Below are 18,330 nucleotides of genomic sequence, written 5' to 3'. Positions count from 1 at the left end.
AAAGTATGCAAATTTTGAAGAGTTATTTTTTTATATATTGGAGTTTAATGGTAGGATTATGAAGCGCAGATTGAGTTTATTTAACCCTTCGAGCTCGAATGTCCCCTCTGAAGGGACATCCAGAATGTAAAAAAAGATACGTTTACTTGGATATTTAATATCTATTTCGTAAGAAAGTCTTCGAGTGCAAAGGGTTAATTGGAAATGATATCGTGAGAGACGAGAACGTTACTGCGTTAAATTAGGAGTTAGAATAGTCAAGTGGTATTAAGTAAACGGCCGTGTTCTGTATTCCCGGAAGGTTGTTGCACCGGTCGAGCCGAAAACAAATATCGGAAGACACAACCTGTCACCATTCACGGCAGCGAGTTTGCTGGAACGGAATAGCAACACGCCGCCCCATTACAAGTTCCATGTGCCGCGAGCGGTAGACTCGATCACTCAGGAGGCCCCCCGCAGCTTGTACGGCTCGAGAGTAAATTCATCCGCCACGCTACCTGGCAAGGAAGCACTCCTGGGACCTCGGGGAGCCGAGAATCAGATTCACCGTGACAAAGATGACGGCCTCGCCGCCATATTAGCCGCGAAAATCAGAACCAAGGCGGAACTGAAACAGGTGAATGAAGAGACAGTTGCGTCCTGTCGCTCTGGCTCGATACTCGGAAAACGGACTACTATACCGTGACAATCCTTTTCTCTTTCTTCAAGGTGGGAACCGGCCAATTCGTAATGAAGCCAACTACTCTGCCCTCTCTGGATCCCTCCTCGACGCCAAAAGGTAGCTCACACAGTTTTTTTCATTGTTGCAACTAACCTGGGCACTTAACTGCTTCTATTCTGTGAAATATTATACTCCCAAAAAACGTAACATTTATATGCGCGTAAGATACACGCCAGGTTTAAAGAAAAAAATAAATGAAGTAAACTAACCCACAAACCTAACACAAACCTAACCTAGGCTAACTATTTCTATTTTGTCACACGTTAAAGTATTCCTAAAATACGTCAGTTTCAAAGAAAGAAATAGATGAAGCATCCAGAAAAATAACATCGAGAGAATTACATTCCAAGTAACTCTGGACGCAACAGAGTCCGTTCAGTTGTGCCTGGGTATCTCATAGACGTTTCGTTGGCGAACAATCCGTTTTAATAGTAGTTAAAAATTCTGATTCGCAGAGTTAGATAGCGCTTCGACGTCCACGCCACAGTCGGGCTCGTCGGCGGGTAGCCCTCCTAAGTTAACTCGCGAGAAGGTGGCTTGCCTACCGCCTAGAAGGCGACTGTTCTCGAGGACGGAAGAGGAGAACATGTCCGTGGCCGCGACGGTCCCCGTGCCAGCTCCAGCGCCCGCGATCGCGTCCACCGTGCCAGCTCGCGCCAGCGGATTCAGAAGCTCCTCGGAGACGTCGGTGTTCGACTTCAGAGAAAGCGACTCCGAGGGCGAGATGCCGGTGTTAGAGCGTCAGACCCTCGAAGAGATGAGGCGGGACAGAAAACAGCTGTCCAAAGTGCAGCCGCCCGTTCCACTGAACGATGCAATGTGCATGGGTATGACCTCGTCGTCGGATCTCGTGAAAATAGAACTAAAGGTAAGGTCAACCTCGGTCAGGACCCGTCGACGTAGCCAGAGGTTACAGTAGCCAGTCGACGGAGGAAAGTAAATTTTTGGTCAAAGACGGAACAGAGAGAGAGAGTAGAATATCGCTAGACACACTAGAGGCAAGTAGATCACCTTAGGGGGACGGTAGAAAAACACACTTAGAGTACGATGACATACGACTACCGAGTAAACAAAGTTCTGTAGAAAACATTCTGTACGATTGTCTTCAGGAAAACGACAAGATCACCGAGGTAGACACGTTCTGGTCCACCACGTGCGACAGGTTTATGGAGCAGTTGCGCACCGGGGAGGTGATGAAGAGACGCGGTCGCAAGAAGAAGACCAGCTGCACGGTGACGTCGAAGCTGGACGAGACGGGCGGCGACAGCGACAAAGAGTCGGACGCCAACGCGTCGCAGATCAAGCCAGAGGACATCAAGAAGGAGCTGGAGGACATTGAGTCGTTGGACGTCAAGGAGGAGTTGCCAGAAACTAGCAAAGAGGAAGAGAGTTTGGAGACGAAGGATAATATCAAGGTGGAGGTGAAAGCTGAGCCTGAAGCTGAACCACCTGACGCGCCCAAGGCCAATGAGAAGGCCACCAGCGACGATTCCGACGAGGTACCGTTGATCAGGCGGGCGAAGAAGAAGATAAAGAAAGAGGAGAGCGACTGCGAGGAGGAGATCGTCTGTAGGAAAAGAAGGGTGCGTCGCGGAAGCAGGATCAAGCTGCAGTCGTCCAGCGGCAGCGAGTCCTCCAGCGAGGAAAGCGAAGGTAGCGCGGAGTTTGGTCCTGGTTCCTCGGTAGCAGACAGGTTAAGAGCTAGGAAACGTACCAGCAATAACGGTACAGAGGGTGAAGGAATGAAACTACGATCTAGGGACACGACGCCGCACAAGTCCAAAGACAAGGACTCCAAAGGCTCTAGTTCGAAGAACGCAGCGTCCCAGAAAGGCAAGCCCAAGCCTCTGTTCGGCGATGGGAGCGACTTCAGGCCTGGCTGGGAGGAAGAGGTGTACGTGTACAAGAAGTCCCTGAGGATGCCACCTAGACTGATCACGGTGTCCAAACCCACGAGGTTTCACAGGCTGTCCACCTCGTTGCCAGACCTGGACCCTGGTTCTCCAGCCCTGTCCGTGTCGATGGACAGCTCCGACCTGTGCCTGAGCAGGAAGAAGCTCGTGGACAGCGACGCTGAGTCCAGCTATAGTTTATCTGGGAGTAAGATCGACGACGAGGAGGCCACCTCGTCCACGACCATCTCCTGCCCACCGAAGCCTGTCAAGCACCCCAAGTCGGAGAGCAGCTCCATCGTGGACGTGTTAGCTCAGAAGGTGGGGACCAGCAAGAGGGAGCAGAAGAGGAAGCAGAAGGACAAGGACAAGGGAGGCAAGCTGCTCCAGAAGGGCAGCAACGAGCCAGAGCTGCTCCCAACGCCCAGTCTCACGCCTCTGCTGGACACGTCCAAGCTACCCAAGGGCAAGTCACCGATAAAGGACAACAAATCGATGAAACCCATCAAAGTGACCGACTCGTTCCTCCTCGGGTACTTCCGCAAAGAGACTGTCAACAACTTCCGCGACACGTTCAAGAACAACCACGCTCTGCCCAACGAGTTCTCCACTCTGGTCCTGAAGAGCAGGACCAGGACGGAGACGAGGGTTCTGAAGAAGCAGGCCACCATCAGGGAAGTTTTTGGAGAAGACAGGCCAGCCTCTGCACCACCCATGCAGAACCACGACGACACTTCTCAGGACGACGATTCCCAAAACGAAACGCCACAGAACACCCTGGGGAAGGTGAGGTCGCTCAAGCAGAAGGTGGTGTCGCGTTTGAAGAACGCTGGTATCCTGAGGAGCCACAAAGCTATCCTCAACTCGAAGCGTCACCTGCTGATCGCGAAGAGACGGAAAGATTTGCTCAAGTCCCTCGCTGAGAAGAAGCTGCAACGCCTGAAGACTGAGGCGGAGGATGAGGTGGTTCGGGACGTGGTTCAGGACACTCAGGAAGCGGAGAACAACGAGCTAGACGACGAGGCTAACGAGTCGGAGATCCCCAATAAAAAGAAACTGAAACTACGCACCAGTCGACGAAAGTTTCGATCGGGATTCGACTACATCCGGAAGAAGAAGAAACCGCTTAAGAAGGACGAAACGTTGCCTAAAGAGAGAAAGAGGGTAGGTTTTGATTGCTTGGTATAATCGGTGTACTACCATAGCGTTTAGAGGGTTTAGTTTCACGGGACGATTCACCTTTCAGCAAGTGTTAGCGAGGCCCAGCCCGGAATGCGTCGCTGACATCCAATCGGAGATCAGGACTTGGGTGATCAAGAAAGGGGTTGGCGAAACAATGCTGCATCGGGCTGCCAGACTCGGTTACACGGTAAGATATTTATTATTTAAGCACGTTTTACAAGAAGAAACGATTTTTGCTTCGATAGAAATCTTACGAAGACTGGATTAAAGTGTCTGACTCATTTCTCTTCTTGTTAGTTTGAATTCAATAAGTACAATTTGTTAATCTCTCTAATCACAAATTGTACTAGTATAATTATAATTTTAAAAGAGATATTCTTTGTATGCTGTTGTCTTCCAAAAATTTTGGGAATTATTGCAATAAGCAATTAATTCTACACCTATTCTAGATATATACTCGATTTTCAACGCGTTCAATGTCCGGTTTCTCAGCGGAGTATCCAATAGCGCGGTGATATGATCCATATACGAATCATGGACAGTGAACGTGTTAAATAAAAATTGAATTTCCGTATTCGCAGGATGTCACGGCGTACTGCTTGGAGAAGCTGAACAGCGCACCGAGTCCTAAGGACAACGCAGGGTACACGCCGCTCCACGAAGCATGTTCGAAAGGCCATCTAGAAATAGCGAAATTGTTGCTCGCCTACGGAGCAAGCGCCAGCGAGAGTGCTAACGGAGGAATACGGTAATTACTTTGACCCGTTAGAAGCTGTTCTGTTAACCCTAAAACGCCAATATTTCACGTTTAAAGAAACGAAGATGACCTTAATTTATTCTAATGAAATTTCCTTCTATCTTCCAACGATTCAACGCTATAACGTTTACTCCGGTTAGGTAAAACAACCTTTGTATATCGCTCGCTTTTGTCATGTTGGCGTCTCGGGGTCAAATGTTGCGAATGCATGGTGAAAGTTATTAAAATATGTGTGCTATCTCGTTACAGGCCGCTTCACGAGGCGGCAGAAAACGGTGCTACCGAACTCGTGCGCCTATTGCTCTCCTACGGGGCTGATCCCCTGTTAGCCACGTATTCCGGGCAGACTCCATTGATGTTGGCTGCTGACACGGAAGCCTACTCGATTTTGGAGCAACACTTGGACGACATCCAAGGTCGGACTAGCACGCCGTGGTCCTTTGGCGGCCCCTCTTCAATTTTTGGTAATTATCCTTCATATACGAAACTCCCACTATCATCAGGGTTGAAGGAAAACTCGACTTGGATAGGTAACAATTGTTCAAACATGTCTGCAAGTTCATTGAAATTCTACTTTTACCCCATAAAGTATCTAATTAATCTCATTGTCATTCGTCACAAATCGATTGTAACATGCATTAAATTTTGTCTCATCAGTTTTGGATGTGTTTGATTTCGGTTTTATAGTAAAACAAAATTCAATTCAATGGTGAAGATAAGTTTTTCAATCGCGTATAATGTCACAGGCATCCTATCACGACGCGTTTGTACTTACAAAAATGTCTATCTAAGCGTGATCCCTTCTGTATCGTTCAAACCTATTTGTCTTTCCCTTTCACGGTCGTGTTTGCTCTCTGAGTTTGTACCCCGGGGGATGTACATCTCGCTAACCCGATATCACTGTTTCTTTCTTACGCTTCCCTCCTATTGTGTTACTATTTCTGTACAGATAAAATTACGGCAGTTTGCCTGCATATTTGGGAAACAAAGAGCTTTTGCCTGCGCGTTTGCACTTTCTGTCTTTAAAACAAACAATGGGTCGCAACGAAGAAAGGGGAGATAGAGCAGCGACATGGCTGAACGGTGGGGGCGGCCATTCATGGCCTTGAGCCGCCAGTTGAATTTGGATCGATCACAACACTATTGTTCGCTGTATTGCATTTTGATGGGGCTCGCATATACAAACAGAATGTCCCGGAAACGACAAATACTTTTATCAAAAAATTACTGCTGAAAATCAAATATGTCGCTAGAATTACATTTTCTTAATCGATAGCCTCTCAACGTATTCGTTTATACCTCAATTAAACGCGTACATTTAATTTTACAATATTCTAATTACATTAAAAGTAATTACTGGAATTGTAAATAAATATACATAATTAAATTCGCGACGATGTTGTTACGAAATTTATATACGCACACGATCAATACGAGTTTATGCAATACGAGTGTATGTCCAACAAATTTATTAAAAATCAAAAACAAATTTTTGGAAAATCATTCTGGAAAAATTATTTTTAGCTGCGGGGGTCAATTATAATCATTTTTGGTCAACAGACATACCCTCGAAATCCTACCCAGTTTCGAAAAAAAAATTCGAGTAGGTGGACAAATTTTTTGACAAAATTAAAATATTTCAAATCGTTCTAAAAAAATTATTCTTAGTTACAGGGGTCGGTTACAATCATTTTTTGTGATTAGACATACCCTCGAAATCCTAACCATTTTCGAGAAAAAAATTCCTAACTGAAAATATAATGTGAGGCCAGAAATGCTTCTCTGAAATTTCATGCGAATCTTTAAAACGTCATAACTTCTGAACGGATTGGACGATTTTAATGTTTAAAAAAGCAAACTACGCGTATTTTGGTGGAGAATGCGTACAAATCGTAAAAATACACGAAAAGTTGGTCCTTGACCCCGCAAAATGAGAAAAACCCCATAAAAATGGTCCAATTTTCAAACAGCCATAACTCCTACAATAGTGAATATATTTCAATGAAACTTTTTTCTGAAGTAGAGCTCATGAGTACCTACCAAAAAGTATTAGACAACTTTTCTGTCGGGCGTCAAACAAAATTACTAAAAATGAAAAACGAATTCTTAAGAAAAATCGACGGGGGTAGGTGCCTAAATTTTTCGACGAAGAAAAAAATTTTTAATTAATTCTAAAAAAATTATTTTCGGTTCTGGGAGTCAATTGCAATCATTTTTGGTGAATATACATACTTCCGAAATCCTACCCACTTTCGAGAAAAAAATTCGATAAGTGCTGAAAGTTTTAGGTGAGGAAAAAGACTTTCGAATCGTCTTGAAAAAATTATTTCTAGTTGCAGGGGTCAATTGCAAGCATTTTTGGTCAACAGACATACCCCCGAAATCCTACTCAGTTTCGAGAAAAAAATTCCTTACCGAAAATACAATGTCTGACCATACGTTGATTTATTCCCCTGAAATTTCATGCGTATGTTTAAAAAATCATAACTCCTGAACCGATAGGAAGATTTTAATTTTCCAAAAGCCAATCAAGGCGTATTTTGGCGAAGAATATGTAGAAATTCCAAACATATTCGAAAAGTTATTCCTTAACCCCATAAAGTAAGGAAATCCCCATAGAAATGGTTCAATTTTGAAACAGCCATAACTTCTACAATAGTGAATATATTTCATTGGAATTTGGGGAGGAGGTAGAGTTCGTGGGTACCTACAAAAAAGTATTAGACAACATTTCTGTACAGCGTCGGACAAATTTATTAAAAATCAAGTCGATTCTTCCTTCGAGCTTCGCGACTACATTCCAAACGCAATACGAATCGGTCGATCTTTGCAGACTTGGAAGAAACTGGCCACAATCCCCTGGACAATCCACCGTTGGAGAATCCGGAGCCAGACTTGGACGAGGTCGAGATGGAAGTGAGCGACGTGAACCTGCCGGTTCTGTTCACCCTGACCAACGACCCTGACAAGTGGGTGCTCCTGCAGGACCTGATGGCGGCCCTCAGGGTGAAGAGCAGGGACGCGTTGCTGCGTCAAGTGAACCCGAAGGCGCACGCTGGTCCACCAGCCATCGCTCATCGCGACGTGATGCGCGAGCTAAAGCTCCACGATTTTCTGGAGCAGTCTCGTTGCTGTCACTTGCTGAGCGGCGGCGAGAGGATCAACGTGCGCGGCTCGAAGGTCACCCTGATCAAGTACAACGAGAAAGTGAGGTCCCTGCTGAGCGTGGAGAGGGTCCTGATCAACCTCAGGTGACAGGAGGCGCGGCTGGGGCAACCGTCACCCCAGGTCACGCCGTCGACGTCCTCCGCGAGGGACGCGCCGAGAAAGGAGAAGAACCCGTCGCCTAAGCGCGACAGGCAGGCCAGAACGCGACAGGGTAACAAGTCAGCCGCGGATTGAACGTCTGGACAAAACAGCGTTGCAGAGATCGAATGTTTAATTCACGCGCGTCTCCTTTCTCGCACGACAGGCTCGCGGGAACCGAACGTTCAGTCGACGCGAGGTGCGTGGGTGCAGTGATTTTTAGGCAGACGCGATTATATTAGCAGTATTTATTGGGGGATCCACGTCCCCCATTCGTGTCTAATCGCAGAACAGTGATATTCTATCGATATACCGCAGAATCGGCCGAGCGATCGAGCCTCTAATTGTAAACGCTTCTAGATAATCGTCGTTGAAAGCGACGATAGAGAAGCAGCACGATCAATAACCGTTCCTGTCCGAAGAATCGTACCCGGATACTTCCTGATGCATATTTAAACGTTTAATCCTCGATTCGAAGGGAGTCCCGACGCAGTCCTCGCGGAATGAATCACGGACGTTCTCTCGGGGGGAGGGGCGGTCGCTAGCAGAAATGGAGAACACGCACGTGGGTCTAGAAAATATTTTTTAATCGCAAGCTCGACTCGTTCGTTGGGAGGAGAACAGCCAGGCTTTCACGTTACCACTCGTTAGTTTTATTTTCGTTTCTTTACCCTCTCTCCCCTCCTCGAAACTTCCTTCTTTTGTACTAGCAGCGAGTCAAGCGAGTCGATCGAACCATTTACCGTTTAGATTTTAAGTAACCGTTGATTAGTCGTCGAAAGGATGGGCGCATTTACGTTTTCTGTTTTTTTTTTTTTTTTGTTTCTTATTTGGGATGTGCAATTTCGCGGACGACGAATGAAAGGATGTGCAATAACGATCCTCGTCCGCGTCGAAACCGAGGAGAAACGATCGACGCGTTCACTGTTGCCCGGTTCCGTTTGTCTTCGAAGTTTCTCGTCTCCGAGGAGTCGTCGGTGCTGCTGGGAGCGCCGATCGTCGAGTTTCGTATCGACTTAGCGAATTTTGTTGTCGCCCTCCTGATTGTTTGCATTATCGGTTTCGTTGGTCTGGAGTCGCGGTCGTCGCCTCGTCGATGGTCGATCGGAGTGACTTTTAATTGGGGGTCGGGCAACTTTTTAACGACAGGATTGAAAATAAATGAAATTTTTTCGAAATCTGCAGATAAGAATGAATTCTAGAAAATTGTCGATGTCTATCGTTAGTTCATATTTGGTAAGTAATCTCTAAGTTTTAAAGGATCGATCGCTGACGAGGTGACTACGTTGTTGAGACTTTGTATGTGATCGATAGAGTGCAGAAGCTAAGATCAGCAGTGAACGCGTTGCAGGACCTATCGGCCACGTCGTTGTTACTACAACGATTCTGGGAATGTATAGCAGGGAGCAGAGAAGAAAAGCCTTGAGAAGAATATGGTACAAAGGAAGTACGAATACGTCATTTTTTTCTCAGTTGTACACATCAAATGAAGCTAATTGAGACGCCCCAACCCAGTACGAAAAATCCCTGCCAGGGCTTTTCTTTCGTGGTCCCTGCTCTACAAGAGACGTAGAAAATGTCTGCCAATCGTTGATCGTGCAAATCGAGTAACTGGAAACGCAGACTCGAGCTTTGATCTTTTGACGGTGATTTTAAAAAATTGATCAACAATTGGACTATGATTACGAGGTGATTCTACGTGTGATCGATAGGGCGCAGAAGGCTCCTGAAATAAAAACGTTCGACACCAGTTGTTCAGCAAAAGTCAGACTTGCGCGTTTCATTTTGATTCCGGTATACAGATTTCGATCGTTCTAATCAGTCTCAGGGAAATATCTCTATGCGTATTCTCGATGTTCTGTGCGTTGTACGAATTGGACCAGGGACCCGGCCAGGCAACAGACGATCCACGTCGTCGATCGGAGAAGGTTCGGATGGTTAATTTAATTCGTCGATGCGGAAGTTTGTACAGTAGACGAATCGGCGCGTTGGCTGGCCGCGGTCTCTGATCTTTAATATTAATTTTTTTTTTTTTTTTTCTTGTCTGACGATTTAAAGGAATATATTCGCGCGGACAGTGCAGTTTACACGTGTACATACTACCTACTTTCGAATGAAACGATATCCGGAACGTGCGCGTCTCCGCCTCGGTTCTCTTCGCGAGATCGGACGAGAAACAGTTGCTGTTGCAGAGAAAGATCGTCGAGCCAGGTTGTGGGGTGGAACGGACGAGGCGATCGTACGTACCGCGGTGGGTAAATTGTACGTTCTCGAGCGTAAAGTGGAACGTACGCGCGAGCATAAACGATGTAAGTAGCAGCCAGAGAACACACACACACACGGCGACACTTGTTCATATTAGCGTAAAAAAGAAACACACGTGCATAGACGAACGCGCGCCCGTGCGCGTGATTGTGCAAGGCGTTAGAAGGACTCGAAGGGAACTTGTAATTTCATTAAAACCGAACGGATACGCTGCCGCGTATGTACATACTACTCGCAATATAGGGGCTATCGCAATTACTACAGCTACTAATTATTATTATTATATTATTACTATTTACCACTACCGACACGGTTACTGCGCGACTACTACAACCTACCGCTAAAATTACTATTACTATCGCCACCTACCACTATTACCACTACTGTCACGATTATCCGCTTTTTTTATTGTACGATATATACATAATAGCGAACTATGAATGTACATTTTCTTAGCTGTAACGTCTCCCCCTCCAACCCCCCCCCCCCCCTTTCTCTATCCCCTCACCGGTCCCCGTGCCTCCCCCGCCCTTGTAATTTATATATATTCGAGATACTTCTAAATGTGTTAAACTGCTGCTGCTTTACGAGAAAAGAAGGATTATATGTGAAAAAAAGAACAAATATATTATATATATATATATATATAAAATAAATATATATGTATATATACGTACATATATATATTTTATTTCAGAAGTTTAGTTTAATGAATATATAATGTTAACGCGAGGAAGATACAAATTAAATTCTCTCTCTGTGATTCGTCTAAAGAAATGGAACTAAGGAAATGATGATTAAATGGAAAAAAAAAAAATAATAATGAAGAGTTATGATTATTAATTGATTAGTATTATTATTGTCATCGTCTCATTATCATTGCTCTGTACCGTCAGGTTATCGAACAAGTCACAATGGACCGACAACACTCGATTTTTTCGTAACGAACTCGACTCGTGATTTTTTCTTTTCGCTAATAACAGTAACGAGTTATCCTATCGATGTAATAAAAACAAGTATTTTTACCGAAATCACCGCTGTCTCATTCTTGACACCTACCTTGTCCACCTTGATGTCTCTACTTGTCTTCGCTGGCCTCCAATGGCATCTGCTGACCGCTGCTGGTCTCTACATGTCTCTACTGTGGCTAACTTGAGTTAGCAGGTAATGTCATAAAACTGTTTTACCCAGTTATACTCCTTTTTACCTGAGGTATAAGGTAAAAAGTTCGAGGTACACTATACGACTACATCTACTTTTGAATTTTCCTACAGGCCTCCGCTCGCCTTTGCTGACCGCTGCTGACCACTCCTGATACTTCTGACAACGTATGACGATTACTACTTGCTACTGCCAGCCTCCCCAACTTCTGCTCTCCTCTGCTGACCACCCCTTATATTTCTGGCAACCTACAACGATTACTACTGACTACTGACTCAGTAGCTGAGAGAGGCTGGCAGTAGTCAGTAGTAATGGTCATACGTTGCCAGATATATCAGAAGTGATATCTGAAATAATATACATATGTACGGTCATACATAGGAATAATAAAAAAAAAGAAATTTCTTTTTTTTCAATAATTTAAATATGATCAGGGAGTTTTAAAGCGTGTATTTCCGTAATATTACGCAATAGCTCTTTAAAATTTCTCCGGCCGAAATTTTTCGACAGAAATTACGTAACGTTACGTAATATTAAGTAATTCGAGATTTTGAGGCTCGTTTTTATTTAATAGAGTCAGAAATGTGTAAAACATTCCTTATGTGCATATCAATAAGGAATCAAAATTATAATACATATTTTCCATGCTTTTTGTTTACGTTTCCCTCCAACCTTTCCCAATAATTTCCTAATTTTTATAAATTCTAAAATATTTTATAACTGGTCCAAATATTATTCGACTCTAATTAATATTTTATCAAACTCTATATATTTTTCCAATTAATTAATTATAAACGATTACTGAAAGCGATAGTTATAGCTATATTTACGGTAAAAAGCGTCAAAGTATAGTATCGCCATTTAATATCAGGGATTCGTACTATCCAGAGTACAGATCCCCTCTCGCCCCCCACGATTTGTAGACGACGTATAGTATCGCCATCTAAGAACGGGATTCGTACTATCCGGAGTACAGAACCCCTCTCGCCCCCCAAGGTTTGGTGCAAACGTATAGTATCGCCATCTAAGAACGGGTTTCGAACTAACAACGGAGTACAGCTACCCCCACTCCTCCTACTCCTGATACACACTACTTACTTTTTGAATATTCATTAATAACTCATTTCCTGGGATTAAAATATGAACTTTTAGAATCGAATAATATAGTATAGACCCTTGGCAAGATTCAAGGATAGTTTTCAGAACCATTCCGCCAGTAATTAAGACGTTATTAATAAATATCGGAAGTCGTAACATTTACGTCTGTACTATTGTCTGCTTAAATCGATGAATTATCAACTTTTCAACAATAACACGCACATTTTGGCTATTAGAGAACCAAGTAGACATCCCTGGGAACATTCAAGGACCAATTTTGCAACGCTCCTTCCTCTAATTAATTAGTTATTAGCGATAGATCCCTAAGGTGTCGCATTGAAAGGTTAATAACGCATGGCATGGTTAAAACAGATATCCTTGAATCTTGTCAATGGACTATACTATATTCTTAAACTCTAAAAGTTCATATATTAATCCCAGGGAAGGCGTAATTAGTAAATTAAGTAGCAGTGATTTGAAAGCGGTGATTTGTATTGTGCGCAGAATAGTTCGTTACCGACCTCAAACCCTCTGGTGCTAAAACGCCCAAGTTTGTCGTGAAATAGTTCGTTACCTTCAATGCTAGATGCGGCTTATTTACCGACCTTAAGCCCCCTGGTGCTAAAACGCCCAAGTTTGTCGTGGAATAGTTTGTATCGTCCACGCTAGATGGATTTCTCGACAAGCTTGGACGTTTTAGCACCAGAGGGCTTGAGGTCGGTAAATAAGCGCCATCTAGCGTTGAAGGTAACGAACTATTTCACGACAAACTTGGGCGTTTTGCCGTAGATGGCTGTGCAAATAATGTACCACCGATGGGTCACACTTTCTTTCACTTAGTCACAGGGAGCATCACGAATAGACTAAACGGATTCATAAGTGGGTAAGAATGCAGTCACTTTACGTAGACAGTACTGTAGTTATTATAATAATAATAAGCTTTAGACATTGTTTATTAATTACTGATGTGTTGTGAAACCGTGTATTTCCTATATAGAGTAATACGTGTTGCAGTGTCAAGCAGAGGTTATCGGTGTCTTTAGAAATAATTAGACAGTGTTTATTAATTAGACTGATGTACATATAGTCTCAAGTTAATGTGTATTACGTTTGACGGGATGTGAAACTGTGTATTTGCTCAAAGAATCGTAGAAACTAGGAATATGTGTTGCAGTGTCAAATTTAGGTTAGGAGTGTGTTCTGACAGGAATAGATCTGTTTCTAGACAAGTTTGGACCTTTGGCGTTAATACAATTCAGTATAGATAAATAACTGAATGAATTTAACTACAGATGCATGAAAGCAACTGTGATCAGAATCGACCACTGCAATTACTGCACCCTGCAAACTACTCCTAGTTTCTATTTGCCTCCGCTGGTCTCCGATGAGCAGTGCTGACGAAAGTAGAAAACTTCTGACACCATACAGTGATTGTTAATGGTTTCACGTGATTACTGCTCTCCTTTGCATGCCTCTGCTGGCCTCTACTGACTAGTGCTGACCAATGCTAGTATTTCTGACAATGTATAACGATTAATACTTGCTAGTGCTTGCCCCTTCAAGTCTCTGCTTGCCTTTACAGGTCTCTGCTTGCCCCTGCTGGCCTCTGCTGATCGCCGCATATATTTCTGGCAACATACAACAATTACTACTGACTTCTGCCAGCCTCCGCTGACCTCTGCTGACCGCTGCTGACCACTCCTGATATTTCTAACAACGTACAACGATTACTACTGGCTACTGCGAGCCTCCGCTGACCTCTGCCAGCATCTCCTGGCCTAAGCTGGCCTCTGCCAACATCTCCCGAGGTCAGCTGGCCTCTACCAACATCTCCCGACGTCAGCTGACCATTGCTGACCACTGCTGACCGTTGCTGGCAACTTGTGACATGGTATAATATAATATAATATGTTTATATGTATTAAAGTTTTGTATAATGTAAATTTATGTCAATAAATGATATAATTTAAAAGATTTCTATCTGTTCTCATCATTTTTTACCGTTCTTTCCCTGTCCAAATCATTCCCTTAGTTATAAGACTCGATCGACACTCGGTATCTTTAAAAATTTTCTAAGTTCTTCGGAAAGATTTCAAATCTCCCGCCGCCAGAAAATTTCTGCGAATTCCTGGAAATGACGTCATTTCTAGGAATTCCTGAAATTTCTCGGAATCCCTGAAACAGATCAGAAATCCCTGAAACTTTACGGGAGCCCTGAAATTTCTCGGAAACCCTGAAAATTCTTGGAATCCCTGAAATTTCTCGGAATCCCTGAAATTTCCAAGAAGTTTCAGGCAGCAGCTCCGGCCTGAATTTTTCGGCAAAAATTTTAAAAAGCCCCCCCCTGAAATCTTTCCCGGGCACTTTGACATTTCTCTGGAAGAACCCATCCGGCAGCCCGGCTTTCATCTCTCCTGCCAGCCGTCAACCGCCAGTGCCTCGTGTTAGCTGTGGGACTTTGAAATTTTTCCTCCAAGTGTTTGTTTGTCCTCCTGTCAGCCGTGGGACTTTGAAATTTTTCTGGAAGATCGTCGCTGGCGCCTTCTCCGCTCTCCGCCCATTGTTGTTGTCTCCTGCTGGGCTGTGGAACTTAGAAATTTTTCGGGAAGGAACATCCCGAAAATTTTGCAGCGACACCCCCCCCCCTCCCCCTCCCACTGGGTGGGAGACCGCCAGAGCCAGACCTGGCCGGACCCCCACCCCCCCTCCAGGGGAGGACCAGCTCCTGCCGGCTCCGCTGCTGCTGCTGGAGATGTTGCTGCTAGGAAGGCATGTCATGAAATGGCCCATTTAGAGTTGGGTTAACGAGTGTATATATAGAAACGAAGGCCCGAGCGAGCACTTGTGAGAAAGCCCAGGCGGCGGCAAATTCGAAATCTTTCCGCGGGACTTTGAAAATTTTTGCCTCTGGCAAGCGGCGCAATATTTGAAATCTTTCCGGGGAACTTAGAAAATTTTTGCCTCTGGCAGCTAGTACGCGGAGCTGGCGATTGCCTATCGACCGTAGCTATGGCGCTGACGGTTTCAGGTCCATTTTAGACTTAAAAATTTTTATCTCTGGCAGCTAGTACGGGAGCTGACGTTTACTGAATGAATGAATAAGTATCTCTAATTGACCATAGGTCAGGCGCTGACGGTTTTATGTCCATTTTAGACTTTGTTATCAGGAGGGGATAGTAGGGAAAGAGGTGGCAGGTATCTTATAACTAAGGGAATGGTTTCGAGAGGAAAGAAAAGGTAGAAATGATGAGAACACATAGCATTCTTTGAAATTATATCATTTATTGTCATAGATTTACATTATACAAAACTTTGATACATATAAACATATTATATTATATTATAACATATCACAAGTTGTCAGCAACGATCAGCTGTGATCAGCAATGCTCAACTGACGTCGGGAGATGTTGGCAGAGACCAGCTTAGGCCAGGAGACGCTGGCAGAGGTCAACAGAGGAAGGCAGGAGTCGTAGTAATCGTTGTACATTGCCAGAAATATATACGGTGGTCAGCAAAGGCCAGCGATGGCAAGCAGAGATCACCAGGGGCGAATAGTAGCAAATAGTAAGCGTTATATGTTGTCAGAAGCATGAGGGGTGGTCAGCAATGGTCAGCAGAGACCAGCAAAGGCATGCGCAGACAAGCAGAAACCTGCAAAGACAAGCAGAGACTTGTAGGGGCATGCAGTAGCATTCGGCAGAGGCCAGGAAAGGTTAGCAGAGACAAGCACACGCTGACAGAGATCAGCAAAGACCAAAAGAGGTTAGCAGAAGTCAGTAGTAATCGTTATAGGTTGTCAGAAATATAAGCGATGGTCAGCAGAGTCCAGCAGAGGCAAGCAGTAATCAAGAGCAGTCAGTAACAGTCGCAGTTTGGTGTCAAAAGTTGTCGGGAGTTCTGTACTTTTGTCAGCACTGGTCATGAGAGGTTATCAGAGGCAAATAGAAACCAGGAGTAATTTGTAGAGTTCAGTAATGAACTCTAGGAAAGGAAAGTAAAAATACCTGGGCAGTCGAGATTCCGAATCGTATGCTGTTGACGTGAGGTTGAATTTCAGTTGTTCAAGAGCGAGAAGGCAAATGTGAGCCTGCCTCTCTTAACTCCCATGCGACGTGTCCACGGTCCACCCGGCGCTCTGTCTGGAATCACTGGTTTATACCAGAGATGACAGATCACGCGTACGTGAGTTCGTACTGTATCGGAAAGTCGACGAAGGTAAACTGACTGCTCTCCTTCAAGAGTCTCAGAGACTACAAATCGTATGCCGTAGACGTGAGGTTGGATTTCAGTTGTTCAAGAGCAAGAAGGCAAATGTGAGCCTGTCTCTCTTAACTCCCATGAGACGTGTTTACGGTCCACCCGGCGCTCTGTCTGGAATCACTGGTTTATACCACAGATGACAGATCACGCGTACGTGAGCTCGTATTGTATCGGAAAGTCGACGAAGGCAAACTGACTGCTCTCCAAGTCTCTCAAGCTACGTCGTAGGATAGTTCGTTTTTTCCAACGCTAGATGACGCTTATTTACCGACCTCAAACCCCCTGGTGCTAAAACGCCCAAGTTTGTAGTGGGATAGTTCGTTACCTTCAACGCTAGATGAATTTCTTGACAAGTTGTCAATGGTCTATACTATATTCTTAAACTCTAAAAGCTCATATATTAATCCCAGGAAAGACGTAACTAGTAAATTAAGCAGCAGTGATTTGAAAGCGGTGGTATGTATTGTGGCGCGGAATAGTTCGTTCTTTCAACGCTAGATGGCGATTATTTACCGACCTCAAGCCTGGTGCTAAAACGTCCAAGTTTGTTGTGGAATAGTTCGTTACCTTAAACGCTAAATGACGCTTATTTACTGACCTCAAGCCTCGTGGAGCTAAAATGCCCAAGTTTGTAGTGGGATAGTTCGTTACCTTCAACGCTAGATAAATTTCTCGACAAACTTGGGCGTTTTAGCACCAGGGGGTTTGAGGTCGGTAAATAAGTGCCATCTAGCGTTGAAGGTAACGAACTATTCCGCGCTACAATACATATCACCGCTTTCAAATCACTGCTCCTTAATTTACAAATTACGCCTTCCCTGGGATTAATATATGAACTTTTAGAGTTTAAGAATATAGTATAGACCATTGGCAAGATTCAAGGATACCTGTTTTAACCATGCCATGCGTTATTAACCTTTCAACGCGACACCTTAGGGATCTATCGCTAATAACTAATTAATTAGAGGAAGGAGCGTTGCAAAATTGGTCCTTGAATGTTCCCAGGGATGTCTACTTGGTTCTCTAATAGCCAAAATGTGCGTGTTATTGTTGAAAAGTTGATAATTCATCGATTTAAGCAGACAATAGTACAGACGTAAATGTTACGACTTCCGATATTTATTAATAACGTCTTAATTACTGGCGGAATGGTTCTGAAAACTTTCCTTGAATCTTGCCAAGGGTCTATACTATATTATTCGATTCTAAAAGTTCATATTTTAATCCCAGGAAATGAGTTATTAATGAATAATCAAAAAGTAAGTAGTGTGTATCAGGATTAGGAGGAGTGGGGGTAGCTGTACTCCGTTGTTAGTTCGAAACCCGTTCTTAGATGGCGATACTATACGTTTGCACCAAACCTTGGGGGGCGAGAGGGGATCTGTACTCCGGATAGTACGAATCCCGTTCTTAGATGGCGATACTATACGTCGTCTACAAATCGTGGGGGGCGAGAGGGGATCTGTACTCTGGATAGTACGAACCCCTGATATTAAATGGCGATACTATACTTTGGCGCTTTTTACCGTAAATATAGCTATAACTATCGCTTCCAGTAATCGTTTATAATTAATTAATTGGAGAAATATATAGAGTTTGATAAAATATTAATTAGAGTCGAATAATATTTGGACCAGTTATAAAATATTTTAGAATTTATAAAAATTAGGAAATTATTGGGAAAG

The 18,330-nt window shown here is 44.0% G+C and overlaps 1 protein-coding gene and 1 long non-coding RNA gene across 8 annotated transcripts in view; both read left to right on the top strand.

The window, feature by feature from the left end:
- LOC143352155 (uncharacterized) overlaps positions 1–11,154 on the top strand; it is a 340,958-nt gene extending 329,804 nt beyond the window's left edge. For 6 of the 7 annotated variants that reach the window (XM_076784458.1, XM_076784462.1, XM_076784461.1 and 3 more), the window contains 8 exons: positions 302–616; positions 709–778; positions 1,177–1,589; positions 1,831–3,777; positions 3,860–3,982; positions 4,377–4,543; positions 4,802–5,016; positions 7,386–11,154. In XM_076784458.1, the coding sequence (XP_076640573.1) occupies positions 302–616; positions 709–778; positions 1,177–1,589; positions 1,831–3,777; positions 3,860–3,982; positions 4,377–4,543; positions 4,802–5,016; positions 7,386–7,807 (3,672 nt within the window). In that variant the 3' untranslated portion in view covers positions 7,808–11,154. The remainder of the gene's footprint in view (positions 1–301; positions 617–708; positions 779–1,176; positions 1,590–1,830; positions 3,778–3,859; positions 3,983–4,376; positions 4,544–4,801; positions 5,017–7,385) is intronic. The other variant, XR_013081869.1, reaches the window with a different exon arrangement.
- A 2,066-nt stretch (positions 11,155–13,220) lies between these two features.
- LOC143340687 (uncharacterized) lies at positions 13,221–14,354 on the top strand. The gene is made up of 2 exons (XR_013079483.1): positions 13,221–13,265; positions 13,965–14,354. It is a non-coding gene; the product is annotated as an uncharacterized LOC143340687 (long non-coding RNA).
- The last annotated feature ends 3,976 nt before the right edge of the window (positions 14,355–18,330 follow it).

Source organism: Colletes latitarsis, chromosome 3, assembly GCF_051014445.1.
Source record: "Colletes latitarsis isolate SP2378_abdomen chromosome 3, iyColLati1, whole genome shotgun sequence".
Lineage (NCBI taxonomy): Eukaryota > Metazoa > Arthropoda > Insecta > Hymenoptera > Colletidae > Colletes > Colletes latitarsis.
This window is presented reverse-complemented; position numbering and strand designations above follow the sequence as displayed.